At 46.9% G+C, this 18,727-nt stretch overlaps 1 protein-coding gene across 1 annotated transcript in view; it reads left to right on the forward strand.

Annotated features, from left to right (window-relative positions):
- The window catches only part of asah2 (N-acylsphingosine amidohydrolase 2), a 138,421-nt gene that overhangs the window by 82,413 nt on the left and 37,281 nt on the right, over nucleotides 1–18,727 (forward strand). The window contains exons 16-19 of the mRNA XM_085994878.1: nucleotides 858–956; nucleotides 14,072–14,167; nucleotides 15,323–15,475; nucleotides 17,628–17,687. Coding sequence (XP_085851004.1) covers nucleotides 858–956; nucleotides 14,072–14,167; nucleotides 15,323–15,475; nucleotides 17,628–17,687 — 408 coding nt within the window. The remainder of the gene's footprint in view (nucleotides 1–857; nucleotides 957–14,071; nucleotides 14,168–15,322; nucleotides 15,476–17,627; nucleotides 17,688–18,727) is intronic.

The following is an 18,727-nucleotide window of genomic DNA, read 5'->3' on the forward strand; positions in this document are numbered from 1 at the left end:
TCGACCCTCCCTCAGTTCACTCCCTGACTAAAACTCGACCCTCCCTCGATTCACTCTCTGACTAAAACTCAACCCTCCCTCGATTCACTCCCTGACTAAAAGTCGAATCTCCCTCAATTCACTCCGACTAAAAGTCGAATCTCCCTCAATTCACTCCCTGACTAAAACTCGACCCTCCCTCAATTCACTCTCTGACTAAAACTCGACCCTCCCTCAATTCACTCCGTGACTAAAACTCGACCCTCCCTCAATTCACTCCGTGACTAAAACTCGACCCTCCCTCAATTCACTCTCTAACTAAAACTCGACCCTCCCTCGATTCACTCTCTGACTAAAACTCGACCCTCCCTCAACTCACTCTCTGACTAAAACTTGACCCTCCCCCAACTCACTCCGTGACTAAAACTCGACCCTCCCTCGATTCACTCTCTAACTAAAACTCGACCCTCCCTCGATTCACTCTCTGACTAAAACTCGACACTCCCTCGATTCACTCTCTGACTAAAACTCGACCCTCCCTCGATTCACTCTCTGACTAAAACTCGACCCTCCCTCGATTCACTCTCTGACTAAAACTCGACTCTCCCTCGATTCACTCTCTGACTAAAACTCGACCCTCCCTCGATTCACTCTCTGGCTAAAACTCGAATCTCCCAGACTTTGTCGCCAGGCAACATTTAATAATATTTCGCATTGGAAATTGCCAAGAAGTTGTTTTTAAAGACACTAATGAATGAGCATGAAGGGAATTAATTATTTAGAAGGGTTAATAGACATTCATGTCCACATTTTATTATAAAATGATTGCATTAATTACAGCAGTGCTTATAATAGATGCTTTACTTTCTCTCTCCCAGGAGCTTGAATCCACTGGGTCTTTGAAGGATGTTGATGTTGTTGTTTCAGGACTCTGTAATGTTTATACACATTATATCACTACATATGAAGAATACCAGGTAACAAAACATTTCATGCCTTCTTAGAAGATGGTTTAGCAATAGATTTTGAGTTACTTGTGGAAATCTAATTCCTATCGATGGAGCTCTGCAGTGGTGCTTCTCCGATTTTTTCCCCTCTTTTATGCATTTCCTAAATTGACCACATTGAGGAGTAGAAATTCATTGGTGCCTGGTTTTGGGACTGAAGGCAGCAATTTGGCCGCACTGCGCGCATGAAGCAGGAGGCCTGAGGCTCCATAGGCAGCTCGCCCTGCCTTCTGCAGAATTGAATCTTGGGCCACCTGCCTCTCCGGGAAGCAGGAGGACAGTGGGAGAGGGGAGCTGGCCATGGGCAGCAGTGGCCTTCAGGAGCACTGTTGGACAGTGGGAGGGGGGCTGGCCATGGGCAGCAGTGGCCTTCAGGAGTACTGTTGGACAGTGGGAGGGGGGCTGGCCGTGGGCAGCAGTGGCCTTCAGCAGCACTGTTGGACAGTGAGAGGGGAGCTGGCCATGGGCAGCAGTGGCCTTCAGGAGCACTGTTGGACAGTGGGAGGGGGGCTGGCCATGGGCAGCAGTGGCCTTCAGCAGCACTGTTGGACAGTGGGAGGGGGGAACTGGCCGTGGGCAGCAGTGGCCTTCAGGAGTACTGTTGGACAGTGGGAGGGGGGCTGGCCGTGGGCAGCAGTGGCCTTCAGGAGTACTGTTGGACCGTGAGAGGGGGGCTGGCCGTGGGCAGCAGTGGCCTTCAGGAGCACTGTTGGACAGTGGGAGGGGGGCTGGCCATGGGCAGCAGTGGCCTTCAGCAGCACTGTTGGACAGTGGGAGGGGGTAATTGGCCGTGGGCAGCAGTGGCCTTCAGGAGTACTGTTGGACAGTGAGAGGGGGGCTGGCCGTGGGCAGCAGTGGCCTTCAGGAGCACTGTTGGACAGTGGGAGGGGGGCTGGCCGTGGGCAGCAGTGGCCTTCAGCAGCACTGTTGGACAGTGGGAGGGGGGCTGGCCATGGGCAGCAGTGGCCTTCAGGAGCACTGTTGGACAGTGGGAGGGGGGCTGGCCGTGGGCAGCAGTGGCCTTCAGCAGCACTGTTGGACAGTGGGAGGGGGGCTGGCAATGGGCAGCAGTGGCCTTCAGGAGTACTGTTGGACAGTGGGAGGGGGGCTGGCCATGGGCAGCAGTGGCCTTCAGGAGTACTGTTGGACAGTGGGAGGGGGGCTGGCCATGGGCAGCAGTGGCCTTCAGCAGCACTGTTGGACAGTGGGAGGGGGGCTGGCCATGGGCAGCAGTGGCCTTCAGGAGTACTGTTGGACAGTGAGAGGGGGGCTGGCCGTGGGCAGCAGTGGCCTTCAGGAGCACTGTTGGACAGTGGGAGGGGGGCTGGCCGTGGGCAGCAGTGGCCTTCAGCAGCACTGTTGGACAGTGGGAGGGGGGCTGGCCATGGGCAGCAGTGGCCTTCAGGAGCACTGTTGGACAGTGGGAGGGGGGCTGGCCATGGGCAGCAGTGGCCTTCAGCAGCACTGTTGGACAGTGGGAGGGGGGCTGGCCGTGGGCAGCAGTGGCCTTCAGGAGCACTGTTGGACAGTGGGAGGGGGGCTGGCCGTGGGCAGCAGTGGCCTTCAGCAGCACTGTTGGACAGTGGGAGGGGGGCTGGCCATGGGCAGCAGTGGCCTTCAGGAGCACTGTTGGACAGTGGGAGAGGGAACTGGCCGTGGGCAGCAGTGGCCTTCAGGAGTACTGTTGGACAGTGAGAGGGGGGCTGGCAATGGGCAGCAGTGGCCTTCAGCAGCACTGTTGGACAGTGAGAGGGGGGCTGGCCGTGGGCAGCAGTGGCCTTCAGGAGCACTGTTGGACAGTGGGAGGGGGGCTGGCCGTGGGCAGCAGTGGCCTTCAGCAGCACTGTTGGACAGTGGGAGGGGGGCTGGCCGTGGGCAGCAGTGGCCTTCAGCAGCACTGTTGGACAGTGGGAGGGGGGCTGGCCGTGGGCAACAGTGGCCTTCAGGAGTACTGTTGAGCAGACAATTCTGACTCCCCATCAAAATTTAAAAAATATGGTTTTGATTACGTACCTTTTTGGATGCAGCCAGTTGTAAGGCTGGAAACGCCCGGAAATGCTGAGCGGAGCAGATACGATGCCTGTTCCGCTCAGGGAAGCCCAATTTCCTAGAGGGGTCCTGCACCAGCATATGCAAGGGATCTAGGGGGAGAAATTCAGTATCGCCCCGTTTGGGCCGCAATTATCGGCCGGGTGCAAAGTTTAGCGTCTGCCGCTAATTATCGCCTCCGACTGCAAACTTGGCTTCTATCACCCCTGGAGGTGATTGGAGCACTAAATCAGGCACTACACACCTCTCTTAAGATGCTATCGCCGAGAAGCGAGGAGCTACCTCAGAGCGTTGGCGAAGCTCAGGTGATGTCAGTCAGCAATGGAACACAGACACACTGGTGCCAGCCAGTTCTTAAAGGGGAGGGTTGATCTTGCTCTTCATCCACACCCTGCTCATTGCAGCCTTGAATCTCGGCCTGGAGAGTCCTGTACATCAATTCTGCTGGAAAGAACAATGGAGAGTGTAATGTCCGAGTATAAATAATACTCAGACTGCAGGAGAACAATAAAACAGGTATTTACTGAACAGAGAGTAATTCAAGACTGAAATACAGAAGCCTGCTATGGTTTTATATACAGGGGTGGTCACTGCCGGTACTGCAGTATAGAATCAGTTCTTCTCTTAAAGGCACATACACAACAATTCCTCCCCTTTTAGATAAACAGTACATAACATTCATTTAACAACTAAATAATAACTAATTACAATTACAATTTTCTCTGTACTATATACATCAACTGAAATAATCATTTATAAGTTCAGTCTTTGAGGAGGCTTCCTGATCCTGACTGGATAGTGCCTTTCTCGAGTATCCTGTTCTTGCAGCGGAGTTGATTCTGACTCATTGTCATTGGTTGGTTCGTCAGCTTCCAATACCACTGCTTCTGAGGTAGACGCAATCTGTACTTCGGGTTGATTACCAAGTGTACCTGCTCGTGGTACGGGTTTGGCTTGTTCCTGTGACTCTAGAATCTGGTCAGCATGGCATCTCACGATGCTCTCTCCAACGTCCACTGTGTACATTAGTGGTCCCTGCTGTGTGCATATCGTTCCTGGCTGCCATTTTTCTGTTCAGTAGTCGCGGGCCAAGACTGGTTGCCCTATCTTGAAGCTCCTGGTTGGCTTCTCATTTATGTGCTGGAATTGCTTATCCTCAACATCTCGTCTTATGTTTGGTTTGAGCAAATCCAAGCGACATCTTAGCCTTCGGTTGAAGAACATTATGGCTGGAGCTTGGCTGGTGACTGCATGTGTCGCATTCCGGTAAGCAAACAAGAAATTATCCACCTTGTGTTGTAGTGGTATGTCGTCATTATGCATTGCCTTTATGGCCTTTTTAAAGGTCTGAACAAACCTCTCAGCCAATCCATTTGTGGCTGGATGATATGGGGCAGATGTGTAATGCTTCACCCCATTATTCCTCAGAAACCTCCGGAAATCCTCTGACACAAACTGTGGCCCATTGTCGGAGCAAATCTGTTCTGGCAAGCCATTCCTGGCGAAGATGGTCCATAGGACTGCAATAGTTTTCTCCGTGGTGGTGGAGGCCATTTTGATGACCTCTGGCCATTTTGAATGGGCGTCCACAGCGATTAGGAACATTGAGTCCATAAATGGACCAGCAAAATCAATGTGTACCCGTTGCCATGGAGATGAGGGCCACTCCCATGGATGTAGCGGGGCGTGTGGTGGAGCGTTTTGGACCTTCTGGCATCCTGTGCATCTCTTGGTCATATCCTCGATTTCTTTATCGATTCCCGGCCACCACACAAACGCCCTGGCTAGGCTCTTCATTTTTACCCCTCCCAGATGACCCTCGTGAAGCTCATTGAGCACTCTATCTCTCAACTTGGGTGGAATTACCACTCGGGATCCACACATCAAGGTCCCCCGGCACACTGACAGCTGTTCTCTCCTTGCCAAGAATGCTGGCAACAGTGAGTCGCCATATGCTGGCCATCCCTTCACCGTCACATCATAGACCCGAGAGAGTGTCGGGTCATTTCGGGTTTCCTTCTCTATACTTGAGTTTGTAACAGGTAGACATTCGACGATGGTTGCATGGAATATCTCAACACGGTCCACTGCAGGTGCTTCCTCTACCGTAGGCAACGGTAGGCGCGACAGCCCATCAGCATTTCCATGCTGTTTCGTACCCTTGTACTCTATGTCGCACTGATGTGCCCCTAGAAAAAGTGACCATCTTTGCAGCCGTTGCGCCGTCATCACCGGAACGCCCTTCTTTGGGTTAAAAATGGAGACCAGGGGCTGATGATCAGTCAGTAGGGTGAATTTCTGCCCGTGCAGATAGTGATTGAACTTCTTCACCCCCCACACCAGGCTGAGGGCCTCCCTGTCAATCTGGGCGTAGTTACGCTCGGCTGAGGTTAACAAGCGCGACGCAAAGGCTATTGGCCTCTCTGAACTGTCAGGGAATTTGTGTGACAGCACCGCTCCGATGCCGTAGGGAGACACATCACATGCTAACCGAATCGGTAGTGCTGGATTGTAGTGGGCCAATACTTCTTTTGAAGTGATTAGGCATTTACATTTCTGAAAGGCACGCTTACACTCATCACTCCATTTCCATGTTACTCCAGTTTGCAGTAGGGCGTTCAGTGGGTGCAGAATTGTAGATAAATTCGGCAAGAACTTATGGTAGTAGTTTACCAACCCGAGGAACGACCTCAGTTGTGACACATTTTCCGGTGCTGGAGCCTTGACTACAGCCTTAATCTTGTCCGACGACTTATGCAACCCTTCCTCATCAATCATGTGGCCACAATACGAGATTTGTCTCCTGAAGAACTCGCATTTGGGGCGGTTGGCTCGTAGCCCATATTCCTGTAATCTCGTGAGCACCTGCTCCAGGTTGGCAAGGTGTTCACTGTCATTTTCGCCCGTAACCAGGATGTCGTTCAAATAACACTGGGTCCCCGGGATCCCTTGCAGGACTTGTTCCATCGCCCTCTGCCAAATAGCCAGGGCTGATGCTACCCCGAATACCAGTCGATTGTACTGGTAAAGGCCTTTGTGAGTGTTTATCGTGAAGTATTTCCTAGACGCTTCTTCCACCTCCATATGTAGATACGCTTGGGCCAGATCAATCTTTGTAAAGCGTTTCCCTCCAGATAGTGAGGCGAAAATATCTTCTATCCATGGAAGTGGATATTGTACTGTGTGCAGGACTGGGTTCACAGTTACCTTGAAGTCCCCACAGATGTGAACTTTCTTTGGTTCCCCAGGCGTGCTGCTCAATGATTTCTTCATTACAGGAATGATGGGTGTGGCCCACTCGCTCCAGTCCACCTTGGACAGCACACCTGAACGCTCCAGACTCTCCAGCTCTGCTTCAACGGCTGGGCGGATCGCGTAAGGTACCGGTCTGGCCTTAAAAAATTTTGGGTTTGCGTTATCTTCGATTTTTATCATTGCCGTTACTCCTTTTAGAGTCCCAAGTCCTTGTTGGAACATCTCTTTCGCGTCAGTTAGAACTTTTGACAGTCGTCCAGGTGTGACATCATCATCCTTTTTTTCAGTCACAGTTAGCGCCTGAATGGAATGCCAATCCAATTGTATTTTTCGGATCCATTCACGTCCCAATAATGGTGGTCCTCCATCTGGTATTATATATAGATACAGTTTCTGTGTTTCCTTGCCTTTGTATTCAACTGGCACCCTTATTTTTCCTCTGGGGTAGACTTTTTGCCCCGTGTATGTCTTCAATACAATGGACGTGTCCTTCAAGGGTATGTGTGAGAATAGCCGCTCATAGTCTCGTCAATTCATGACAGTTAGGGCTGATCCTATGTCCAATTCCATCTTTACTGGGGACCCTGCTATCATGAGGGTGACCCAAATGGTTCGGTGATCCTCCTTTGCGATCACGTTGTGTAACTTTAGACAACTTAGTCTCCTGCTCCCGGAGTCCTTATCACTCTCCTGATCTTCCGAACTACTGTCTGTCAATTTCTTTACTTTCTTGTACTTTTCCTTAGTAGTTCTTGTAGTGTTGGTTTTCTTTCCCGACCTGCAGACACTTGCTATGTGTCCCATTTTCCCACATTGCCTGCATATTTTGTCCTTAACCCAGCAGTCCTTCTGATCATGGGTTGTTCTGCCGCAGCGATAGCACTTTTCTGCTGCATACGCCATTTCATTAGTGCTGTATTCCTATGGTTTCTGTTGCATTTCCGCAGCTCCCCGTGCTGCTGCTTCGTAGGATACTGCCACGCTGAAAGCCTGTTCTAGCGTCAGGTCCTTTTCCGAAAGTAGTCGTTTCTGGGTTCCTTCACTTTGGAGCCCGCAGACAAACTTATCCCGCAAGGTGTCTGCCAGTCCTGCTCCGAACTGGCAGTGCTTCGATAACTTGCGTAGTTCCGTAAGATAGTCAGCATTGTTCTCATCTTTGTGCTGGTTTCTTTTATGGAACTTGAATCTTTCTGCGATCAGCAGCTGTGTAGGGTTTAGGTGTTCCTGTAAGTTATTAACAATCTCTTCAATACTTTTCTCCATTGGTTTAGCTGGGGTAATTAAATTCCGCAATAGGCCGTACGTTCTCGCGCCCATCAAATTTAATAATACCGACGCCTTCTTTCCATTGGCCACCTCATTGGCATTGCAGTACACTTCAATTCTTTCCACATATGTGGTCCAGTCTTCTACCTCATTGTCGAAAGCAGTGATACTGCCACTCTTTGGCATCTTGGGTGATTTAAAATGGCACCTCCCGCGCTTTTTCTTCTTCCCCAATGTAATAAAATGGCGCCTCCCGTGCTTTTCCTTCTTCCCCAATGGAATAAAATGTTGCCTCCCGCGCTTTTCCTTCTTTCCCTTGCTGCCACGCTGCTCCTAGTGCTCTACAGGGTAATGGCGGCGACCCGCGGCTTCGGCGCGTCTCACTTTTCCTTCCCCGCATTCTATCCTCTCCACGCTGCCCTGTTCTTGAGCACCCTCTCTCTCTCTCTTCCTCCCGATGACGCTGCACGGCTCCTTTGCAGAGCCGCTCGATCGAGCCCGAGCCCACCGCAGTCCGGAAGGGTCAGCGCACTACCTGCTACCAGCACGACTTGCTGGAACACCTCGACTGGGGAGCCAGGCCCAGCTCTCCACAGCCTCCCCTGCAACTCTCCGATGGATCCCTGGGCGGTTGCCCGCGGTCGACGCCCGCCGTTCTGACTTCGACCTCCAAGAAGCTTCTCTTCAGGGAAAAGATCCCCGTGAGGTGATGCAGTACTGCAGGTGAGTTCAAACCTGCCCGTCGCCAGTGTAATGTCCGAGTATAAATAATACACAGACTGCAGGAGAACAATAAAACAGTTATTTACTGAACAGAGAGTAATTCAAGACTGAAATACAGAAGCCTGCTATGGCTTTATATACAGGGGTGGTCACTGCCGGTACTGCAGTATAGAATCAGTTCTTCTCTTAAAGGCACATACACAACAGAGAGGCCCAGGGAAAGATGTCAGAGTGCAGCCCCCATAGTCTCTTCTAAATCGGAAGGTCAAATCAAAATGAACCTGCAAAGTGCTGCTCAGTACCCAAAACTCCTTCACACAGTGTTGAATCTCTCCAGAAGTCTCTCTCTCTCTCTCTCAGAATGCGTGGTGCAAAAATGTCACTGACAAAACAAGGCAGGATGCGGCCGCCTTTAAATAGCTCTCCCCCAATCCCTTCTCGACTGCAAAACGTTCCCCTTAACCTGTCGTTACTAGTGGCAAGTGGAAAGGCAGGGGGCGTCACTCAATATCTGGTCCGGGGCGCTACCAGGGCTTTGCATGCTCGACTGACGTCACAATCTGTGGGCGCAGGAGATCGTGGCAGTAGTGTTTAGCGCTACTGCAAATGTCTGGTCAATTTCGCGAGTGGTGCAAACATCGTCACGCCCGGGCACTAGTTGCTTTGCGCCCCATTAGCGCCCTCTGAGGGCGCTAATGGGAGGCACAAAGCAACCGAATTTCCCCCCCTAATGCTTTAGGTGGACGCGCCAATTGTCTAAAACAATGGCCCAACCCAACATTGCCTTTTAGGTGTCTTCATAGCACAGGACGTTGATCCCTGAAATTGACCCTAGTTGTGCCATTTTTATGCCCATAGATTAGGTCCAATTTCCAGGCCAGTGTGATTTTACTTCTCCCAGCTTTCTATAAATATAAATATAAATTCAAGGAAATAATGTTGCATTTTCACCAGACATTGATTAAATTAGATCACAGTTGAAATATTCTGTACAATCCTGGGCAACCCATTGCAGAAAGGGTATTGGAGCTTATGGAAAGGGCACAGTAAGTATTCACCTTGTTGGTACCAGGAATGACAGGTCATAGTTATGAAGAAATGTTCGAAAAATTGGGTCTTTTAACACTGGAACAGAGGTTAGGGGAATCTAACAGGTTTGCAAGAATATGAATTTTGAGAGGGTAACTAGTGAAAGATTGCAAATTAATAACAAGGGCCATAAGCTCAAGATTATCACTAGGAGAACAAAAGTGGGAAGTTTGAAGGATTTATTTTCACACAGAAGGTTATTAGAATGCTTTACCACAAGTGCCTAATCATAGAATGATACATAGAATAGAATCATAGAAAGTTACAGCACGGAAGGAGGCCATTTCGGCCCATCGCGTCCACGCCGGCCAACAAAGAGCTATCCAGCCGAATCCCACTTCCCAGCTCTTGGTCCGTAGCCCTGCAGGTTACAGCATTCCAAGTGCACATCCAAGTACTTTTTAAATGTGATAAGGGTTCCTGCCTCTACCACCAGGCAGTGAGTTCCAGACCCCCACAACTCTCTGGGTGAAGAAATCTCCCCTCAAATCCCCTCTAAACCTTCCACCAATTACTTTAAATCTGTGCCCCCTGGTGTTTGACCCCCTCAGCTAAGGGAAATAGGTCCTTTCTATCCACTTTATCTATGCCCCATATAATTTTATACACCTCAATAAGGTCTCCCCTCAGCCTCCTCTGTTTCAAGGAAAACAAACCCAGCCTATCCAGTCTTTCCTCATAGCTAAGATTCTCTACTCCCGGCAACATCCTTGTAAATCTCCTCTGTACCCTCTCTAGTGCAATCACATCTTTCCTGTAACGTGGTGACCAGAACTGCACACAGTACTCTAGCTGAGGCCTAACTAGTGTTTTATACAGTTGAAACATAACCCCCCCCGCCCTTGTATTTTCTGCCATGGCTAATAAAGGCAAGCATTCCGAATGCCTTCTTAACCACCTTATCTACCTGGCCTGCTACCTTCAGGGATCTGTGGACATGCTCTCCAAGGTCCCTTTGTTCCTCTATACTACTACACTACTAATACAGCACAGAAGGAGACTATTCGGCCCATCGTGTCTGTGCCAGCTCTTTGGTAGAGCTATCTAATTAATTCCACTCCACTGCTCTTTCCCCGTAGGCCTGTAATTTTGTTTCCTTAAAGTATTTATCCAATTCCCTTTTGAATGTTACTATTGAATCTGCTTCCACCACCCAATCACCTCAAATCTGCATCCTCTGGTTACCGACCTTTCTACCACTGGAAACAGTTTCAAGTTATTTACTGTATCAAAACCAGTAATGATTTTGAACACCTCTATCAAATCTCCTCTTAACTTTCTCTGCTCTAAGGAGAACAACCCCAGCTTCTCCAGTCCATTAACATAACTGAAGTCCTCCATCCCTGGCAACATTCTAGTAAATCTTTTCTGCACCCTCTCCAAGGCCTTGACATCCTTCCTAAAGTGCGGTGCCCTGAATTGAACACAATACTCCAGCTGAGGCCTAACCAGTGTTTTATTAAGGTTTTAACATAACTTCCTTTCTTTTGTACTCTATGGGCTCGAATTTATCAGTGGGGACGTGATGGAGGCGGGACTCCCACTTTTTGGGTTGTAGTCCCGCCTCCATCGACTTGTGGCCAACCCATGTTATTTTCCCTTGATTGACCTTGTTAAGCTCGTCCAGTGGGCTCAGCAGGCCAATTAAGGGCAACCTGGTTACTGGTGATGTCAGCGATTGAAATTTCATCTGTCAAGAGCTTTTGACAAATGAAAAATCAGCGTTTGACAGCTCTGTGAAGCTGTCAAACACTGACAATCTGTCTTCTAACTTGAGTCCTTCTACTCAGACTCAGTTAGAGAGCTCTCCAGACCAGAAAGCAGAGGCTGCAGCTTTTGACAGTTCAGCGGCCATTCTGCTTTCTGTGCCGGTGAGCTGAGGGACTCCCGAGAACTGAAGGAAGGAAGCCTGCAGGAGAAAGTAAAGGTAAGTAAAACTTATTAAAACACTTTACACTCACCTCACACACTTACCTCTGCGCACGTGCACCCATCACTCACCTGCACAACGGACATCTCGACCCCTCCAACCCCTTCAGACCGACGGTCCGCCTCACTAACTTGGCGTGGTTTGGAGCCGTCGGACAGCCCACACTTCAGGGCTAAAAATAGGGATTAGGCAAAAAACTGCCTGTTAACTATCTGTTAACAGGCAGTTAATTGGCACTAATCCCCTTCCCGCCTCGGGGAGGCGACTCCCAGCACAGGTCGGATACCCGCTTCCTGGGACATTGGCACGGAGGCGGGTTGGGGGCGGGATGGGTTCCTGCCCCCCGATTCTCCAATTTTCCCACCACTCCCGCCTCCACGGGGCTTGGAAATTCGAGCCCCCTGCCTCTATTAATAAAGCCAAGGATCCCATATGATTTTTTAACAGCCTTCTCAACTTGTCCTGTCAGCTTCAAAGATTTGTGTACATACACCCCCAGGTCTCTGTTCATGCACCCCTTTTAAAATTGTACCATTTCACTTATATTGCCTCCTCATTCTTCCTACCAAAATGCATCACTTCACACTTCTCTGCGTTAAATTTCATCTGCCACTTGTCTGCCCGTTTCATCAGTCTGTCTATGTCCTCCTGAAGTCTGTTATTATCCACTTCATTATTTACTATGAGTTTAGTATCATCTGCATACTTTGAAATTGTGCCCTGTATACCCAAGTCCAGGTCATTCATATATATCAAAAAGAGCAGTGGTCCTAATAATGACCCCTGGGAATACCACTGTATCATTCCATTCACCACTACTCTCCACTTTTTGTTTCTTAGCCAATTTTGTATCCATGCTGCCACTATCCCTTTAATCCCATTGGCATTAATTTTGCTAACAAGTCTATTATGTGGTACTTTGTCAAATGCCTTTTGAAAGTCTATATGCACAACCTTAACTGCACTACCCTCATCAACCCTCTCCATTACTTCATCAAAGAACCCAATTGTTTTGGAATTGGTTTTATTTCTGCTGACCAGTTTCTGTTGCCTGCTTTTGGTGCTGGTCTTTTCCATGTTTGTTGGTGTTTGTAGAGTTGTGGAAGGAATGTTGATGTGGTGTATGATATCCTGTAACGTACTCAGGACATTAGGGAATAGTGGCTTCAATAAACGCTTTGCGAACAGGTCACTGGCTGTCAGTGCACTTAGATCTGTGATTTTGATTTAAAGGTGCAGCTGTTAAATTATGAATAGGATCCTTGCAAAATGGATTTTTCCCTGTTTGGATTCCTCACTAATTCCTGGAGCTTTTGTTTTCTTCTCCGAGAGAAAGGATAGCTCAGACTGTGGACTTTCCCATGGAACCCAGTCTGCAATTGTCAGAGCTGTCAACACTAGGGAAATGGGACTAAGGTTTATAATAAACAGGGTGATTCTAACAGCAAGCCCTTTCGAGCATGGGAGGCATTTTTGCTTTCCAGAGTAAAATTGGCCACTTTTTAAAAAAACTAAAGTCACTGTCAATTCAGGTAACAGGTATTGCAATTTTACAATTTACTATGTCACTCATCAAAGTCTTAATAGTAAATTTTTCTCAAATCTTTCAAATGCCATCATCAGTGAAACTTAGTGGGGCTGTGATTCCTCAACAAAAGTGTGCTTCTACAGTATGTCAGTCACCTCATCCCTTTACTTCAATGCCCCCTCCTTGATATTTTTAATCTCCACACTGGGGTAATGGCGGGCTTTGCTTTAGTACAGTGCGCCATCTAGTGGTCCAGCCAGAAAGTGGCAAATTTCACAAAGTGTACATGGAGGCAAGGAATTAAGCTTTCGGGCCCAGTCCTGTATTCCTAGAAGTTTTAGGCTGATGTCTTTATTTGATCTGACCTCACTCTTCCTGCTGTGTAATCAGTGGTAGGAGACTAAAATGTAGAATGTGATTTATTTTTTAAATTACCATTTTACAATCAGATTGCTTGGACTCGGTTCAAAGTTTAACAGCTGAATCTCTGAAGTAAATCACTGGCCGAACTGACAGCCATTATTAAAACTCAGTGTTCCAAATTTCAATATCTTCAATCTACACTTCAAATTTTATTGCTCAAATGACGCTTCTCCACCCCAGGCCACCCCATTTGATGTGAATTGCTGGAGTAGGGCTGAGAACTGAGCCATGACATCACCAGTGGAATAGTCCATTGAGAGTAGAGTCCAACCTGAAGACAGACGCAACGTATTTTTTGTGAGATATTAAAACAGATTTTTGTACCTGTTACCGATGAGATTAAGGCCTAGAGATTCGATGGGGCGTGCCCATTGTGCAGTTGCAAAGCAGGTGCCGTAGCATCCAACATGGCGTCGGGGCACACGGGCTCATTAATTGCCAGAAGCACACTGCCCACCATTTGGTAAAGGCAGGGAAAGAGCCAACCAGGGTCAGCACCTGAAACAGGCACTTTGCATATGCCAATAGGGGGGCCCAACGCCTGTTTGAGGCCCCCTTTAGAAAATGGGCTGTCCTGATCACAGGCTGCGCTGAGTCGGCGAGCTGCCTGCGGACGTCCAGCAGGTATCTGCAACTCGCTGGTCTCCTGCAAATGAGGCCCGAGGCCCAATATTGGGTGAGTATCGGGCCTACCCATTCCAGCGCAGGGATCAATCTCTAGGCATACATTTGTTAATTGAACTTTGTAACAAAAAACAGTTGCAACTTATTTTAGAAATCCTAAGCAATCGGATAATTAATTGATGTTTATTTCTCAAACAGGTTCAACGCTATGAGGCTGCATCAACAATATATGGTCCTCACACTCTCTCAGCCTACATCCAACAGTTTAAGGGTCTGGCTAAGGCCATAGCAGAGGTCAGCATGGACTCTTATTGCTTTTCATTTTAAAAGCTGATTACCTTAAACTAATCCCGTCATGATATAAAACTGCCAGTCAGTGGTTCAAGCAAACACAGATCAACCTCTTTCAATCATTTTATTTTCTATTGTATATATAAATCATCACTTAACTAAAGCTATAATATAAATCTCCAGTCAATTTAGTTAATATATATCCATTATAATTCCACAATTGTCTGGTAGCTTGTGAAAAACTGCTTTTGTCTAAACCTAGTGACCATATTTAGTGCCATTATTGTACCCAGTGGCAAAGATTACAGTTAGATATACTAACATTGTGTTTGAGGTAGCAGACTGAGAAGAGCAGAGCTTATTCTTACAGAAGAAATCTTGAGTGTAATCCATATTTTTGATTAATATAATATAGTACTTAGTCACTTTGTGTTGCAATGTGTTAAACTTGGCGTAATAACTTGAAAAAGACAGAATAAAGTTGCTTAATGGAATTTGCTTGCCGTTTTCAGTACACAGAATATTTAGCATGATCTGGATGAAATGCAACTGGGGGGACATCAATTTTTTAAAAGCATTTTCCTGCTTTAAAAAGAGGTATTTTTCCAGTGGAAATTAAGGGGAATTATGAATTAATCTAACCTTGCAATTACTGATGGTGGAGACTCAAGTACGGAGCATTATATTTAACAGATTCAAGCCCTGCCTCTGCTTAGTCTAAGCCGACAATTGTTTTGTTTTTACTCACTTTTTTAGCTTTTCATTTCACAATTGATTAACATGTTTTCAGAATCTGTCCAAACTAAACTCATCTAACAGTGCAATGTGCTGGTTACTGATTCACAAAACACAACTGACTCAGAGTTGATCAGTCAATCCTGTAGCTTGCTCCAGCTAACGCTGTATAAATACTGTTTAGCAGTTGCAGTCTCTGGTTTTGGGAAACATTGCTCGAACATTGAGAAGTAAATTTGGTTTTGATTGCTTTATCCTGAACCAGGTTCTAAACTCAGGGATGATACTTTGATTAGAGTCCCACTATACTTTATCCAATTTTCTAAGTTAGTTTCAGAATCATGTCCTTCCTGTTTCCTATTGGTTGATTTTTAAGCCACCAGAACGGTTATTATAACCTGTAACTATTTTCTGACGTTCTAGAATTCTGTTGATCAGTTACCTAAGGGTCCTGAACCACCCAATTTCCCTGACAAGAAGCTGATCTCATTACTGCCGGCTAACCCTGTTGATAAAAAACCAATAAATACAACATTTGGAGATGTAGTAATGGATGTACAAGGATCATACAGACCGGTAAGCAAAGCATGCTTATCCATGTTTCCTGTTTTATACATAAAAAGATATTTTTAAATGGAAATTAGGGGGAATTATGAATTGATCCATCCTTGAAATTACTGATACAAATTTATAATCAGTACACATTTTTCCCCCTCCTCTCCAATTTTCCTCTTGATTTTCTTCCATTGCTGTCTTTGCCGAAGCCAGTAGCTCATGCTGGGGAACAGTTCCATAAGTATCAACAGCCGTCTTAACCATTCTTCATGATTATCTCAGTGGAGTTGGCCTATTCTACCATGAGGGAAAATCACAGTTGAACTTGACCCTCTCTTCACCGGCCAATCACACATGTGCAATTCCAGCAGGGGTCACTGAAAAGTAACCGAGGTTGTTTTACCCCTCTATCCCAAGAAAATGGAGGACAACACCTGGCACATCTCAGTGACGTGCCAGGCAGTGCATTTACCCATCACACAATCAGGGAGATGCCAGTTTTTAAAGATTTCATGAATGCGGGCCATGTCTTAAGCTGAACTAAGTATGTACAGCATGCCATTGCTGACACTCCTCACCAGAGTCTGGGAGCAATGTAGTCAAACCAAAGGTCAGATTCAAAGGAACAGATTAGAGCAGAGCTTTGAGTCCTACCTTTGGACTATTTTATTATATACTGATTTATTTTAACTCTCTCTAGTTCAAAATGTTTTTTAAAATTCAAATTGTCACAATTCATAGGCATTTAGTCAGTTTACAGAAACAAGCTGCATCTAACAGTAGAAGATCTGGTTGAAAATTTGTATAGTTCTTCACAAATTTAAGTACACAAAATGCTTTTTAAAGATTGTCTTGTGAATTTAAGAGAATAAGTAAACAGAATCTAATCATGATATTTCAACCTAAATTTTATTTAAAAAAAGCAGACAGGCCAGTTTTCATTTTGTAATTTTATTTTTCTCCTTCCATCACTCCAAATGTACTGGTGTCAGAAATTTGAGGGAGATGGAGGGGTCCGACAGTTGTAACATTAGAATGTTTAAATCCGAGTTAGGGGACCCAAAGCAAGGCAGTGGACCTGTTACCAGGCCTCAGTGAATGACAGTCTTGTTACAAGGGACCATGGCAGCAGCTTGGGGTGACCGGCATTCTCATTTCCCCTCCCTGTAGAGAAGCATATGAACTGTGCCTGACTTCATCATCTGAGCTGAGATTGGGGATTAGCCAAGTGGGTCTAAAGCCTATTGTTACAAGTTTAGGGTCTTGCCTTAGATGCTCTCTCAGACTCAGCGGTGCTGCTCATTCCTGTAAGTGGTCTGAGTGTCTTACCCTGAGGGTCGTGCCCATACTGCCCAATATCTCATTATATAATAGCGTAAATTGGGGTATAAAAACGGTATCACCTTGTGATCTGATCTGGATATTCATGTCTTTTGCATATGCTCCCACTCGGCTCCAGTCTTTTTGAAGGTGGACTGAGAAAACACTTGGTAAGGTGAGGTTAGGTACACATCTTTAAGCGACTTTATTTCACAGCAGTTATGATCAGACTCACTTTATTCAATCAGTACAACTTGGCTTCAGGTATTAATTCAAAATAATGAACATGCTACACTTCGTCATATCAGAGGATCATTTTGCCTGACTTAAACAAAATTACCCCTATCTACCTCCCTGTGTACTCCTGAGCCTGGTGAAAGCTTGCAGTCACAGCTTTCTGTTTTAAAAACCTGACTGTCAGTGAGTGTTTATGCCTCAGTTTTTATCTCCCTGAGTTCCAAACCCAAGGGAATGACTGTGTTAGACAACCTTTGCTGAGCGCCTGAGACCAGGGACCTCTGAGCACAATGGGGTGTGAGGTGTTTATTGGCTACCGAGGTAGGCTTATTGTTTTGGGATAGGGCCCTGGCGAGGCCTAAGCAGGGACCATGGAATTAATAAAATAATTAACATTAATTTGAATGTCATACCAGCCAACAGCTAGACAAATCTTCGCAATGTCCATTGTTACAACTCTTAGTGAGCAGCAGTAAATGTGCTTACTTTACACTCCAAAATATATTTAAACTTTTGTTTTAGAACCAGTGAAATTCTGTACTTGACTTTGATACAGTGCAGGATTAACCTGGATCGATATAAACCACATCTGATCACATGTTTATATTTGTTGTAGGGAGATGTTGCAGAAGTGACGTTTGTGAGCGGAAATCCCAGGAACTCAGTTACTTCTATGGTAAGTCACTCGTTCAGATGCTCATGAGGAGGGATATGCTAAAATTGTTGTGTATGTAATATGTGTGCTACTTTGAACCTATGGACAGGACTGCACTACTTGTTGGGCGTAGTGATACGCAGTACCACTCCTGGCCATAGGGGTATAAATAGTACTGTGGGTACTGATCTCCCCTCAGTTCCCGCCTGTGGGCATGAAGTAAAGACCTACGTATAGTCCCTACCTCCAACCAGTAAAGACCTGTTTGAGTTATACGTTTAAGTCTTTGTGTTAATTGTTCAATACAATACACATACTTAACACTGGCGACGAGTCAGGTTCTTACCCTGCGGCAGTTATTCCACGGCGGCTTCGTCCACAGACAGGACGTTGAAGAGAGGTTTCAAATCTCACCACCCCACTGGAAGCGACAGGCATTAGGACCCTGAAGCCTCCATCAGCGACTGAAAACGGGAGGACAGAAGACATCCTGCAGCTTTTTCAACCTCGGTGGTGGGTAAGCCAAGCAGCGTTGGCTGCAAAGACAGGGCTGGGGGAAGTCGGAGGTAGAAGGGCGATCGATCGAAATCCCTGATAAGGGCCGCACTCGGGCTGGAAGGCGCAGCGTCGGCAGACACTGAAGGCGCGAGAGCCGCGGTGAAAAGCGCGGGCCAGCGATCGGGACCAAAGATAAGGGCCGCACTCGGGGCTGAAGGGAGACGGCGTCGGGGGACGGGTGAAGACCGCCAAGCGCGGGAAAACCGCCATTTTGTGGGCGGAGGACGACGGCAAGAGCGGGAAGCCGCCATCTTGGATAGCAGTAAAAAAAAAAAAAAATCTGAGAAATTGCAAATCTGATAAAGTACTACAATGCCTAAACACGGGAATATTAGCAACTTTGATAGTGACATCGAAGATTGGGCCATATATGTTGAACGAGTTAAAAATTATTGTAAGGCCAATAAAATTCGTGAGGCTGATAAAGCACTAACATTATTAAATTTAATGGGTGCGAAGACATACGGGCAATTGAAACACCTGTTATCACCAGATGAACCGGC

The sequence above is a fragment of the Somniosus microcephalus genome, chromosome 8, assembly GCF_052327205.1.
Source record: "Somniosus microcephalus isolate GS21.2 chromosome 8, FLI_Smic_1.0, whole genome shotgun sequence".
NCBI classification, from domain to species: Eukaryota; Metazoa; Chordata; class Chondrichthyes; order Squaliformes; family Somniosidae; genus Somniosus; species Somniosus microcephalus.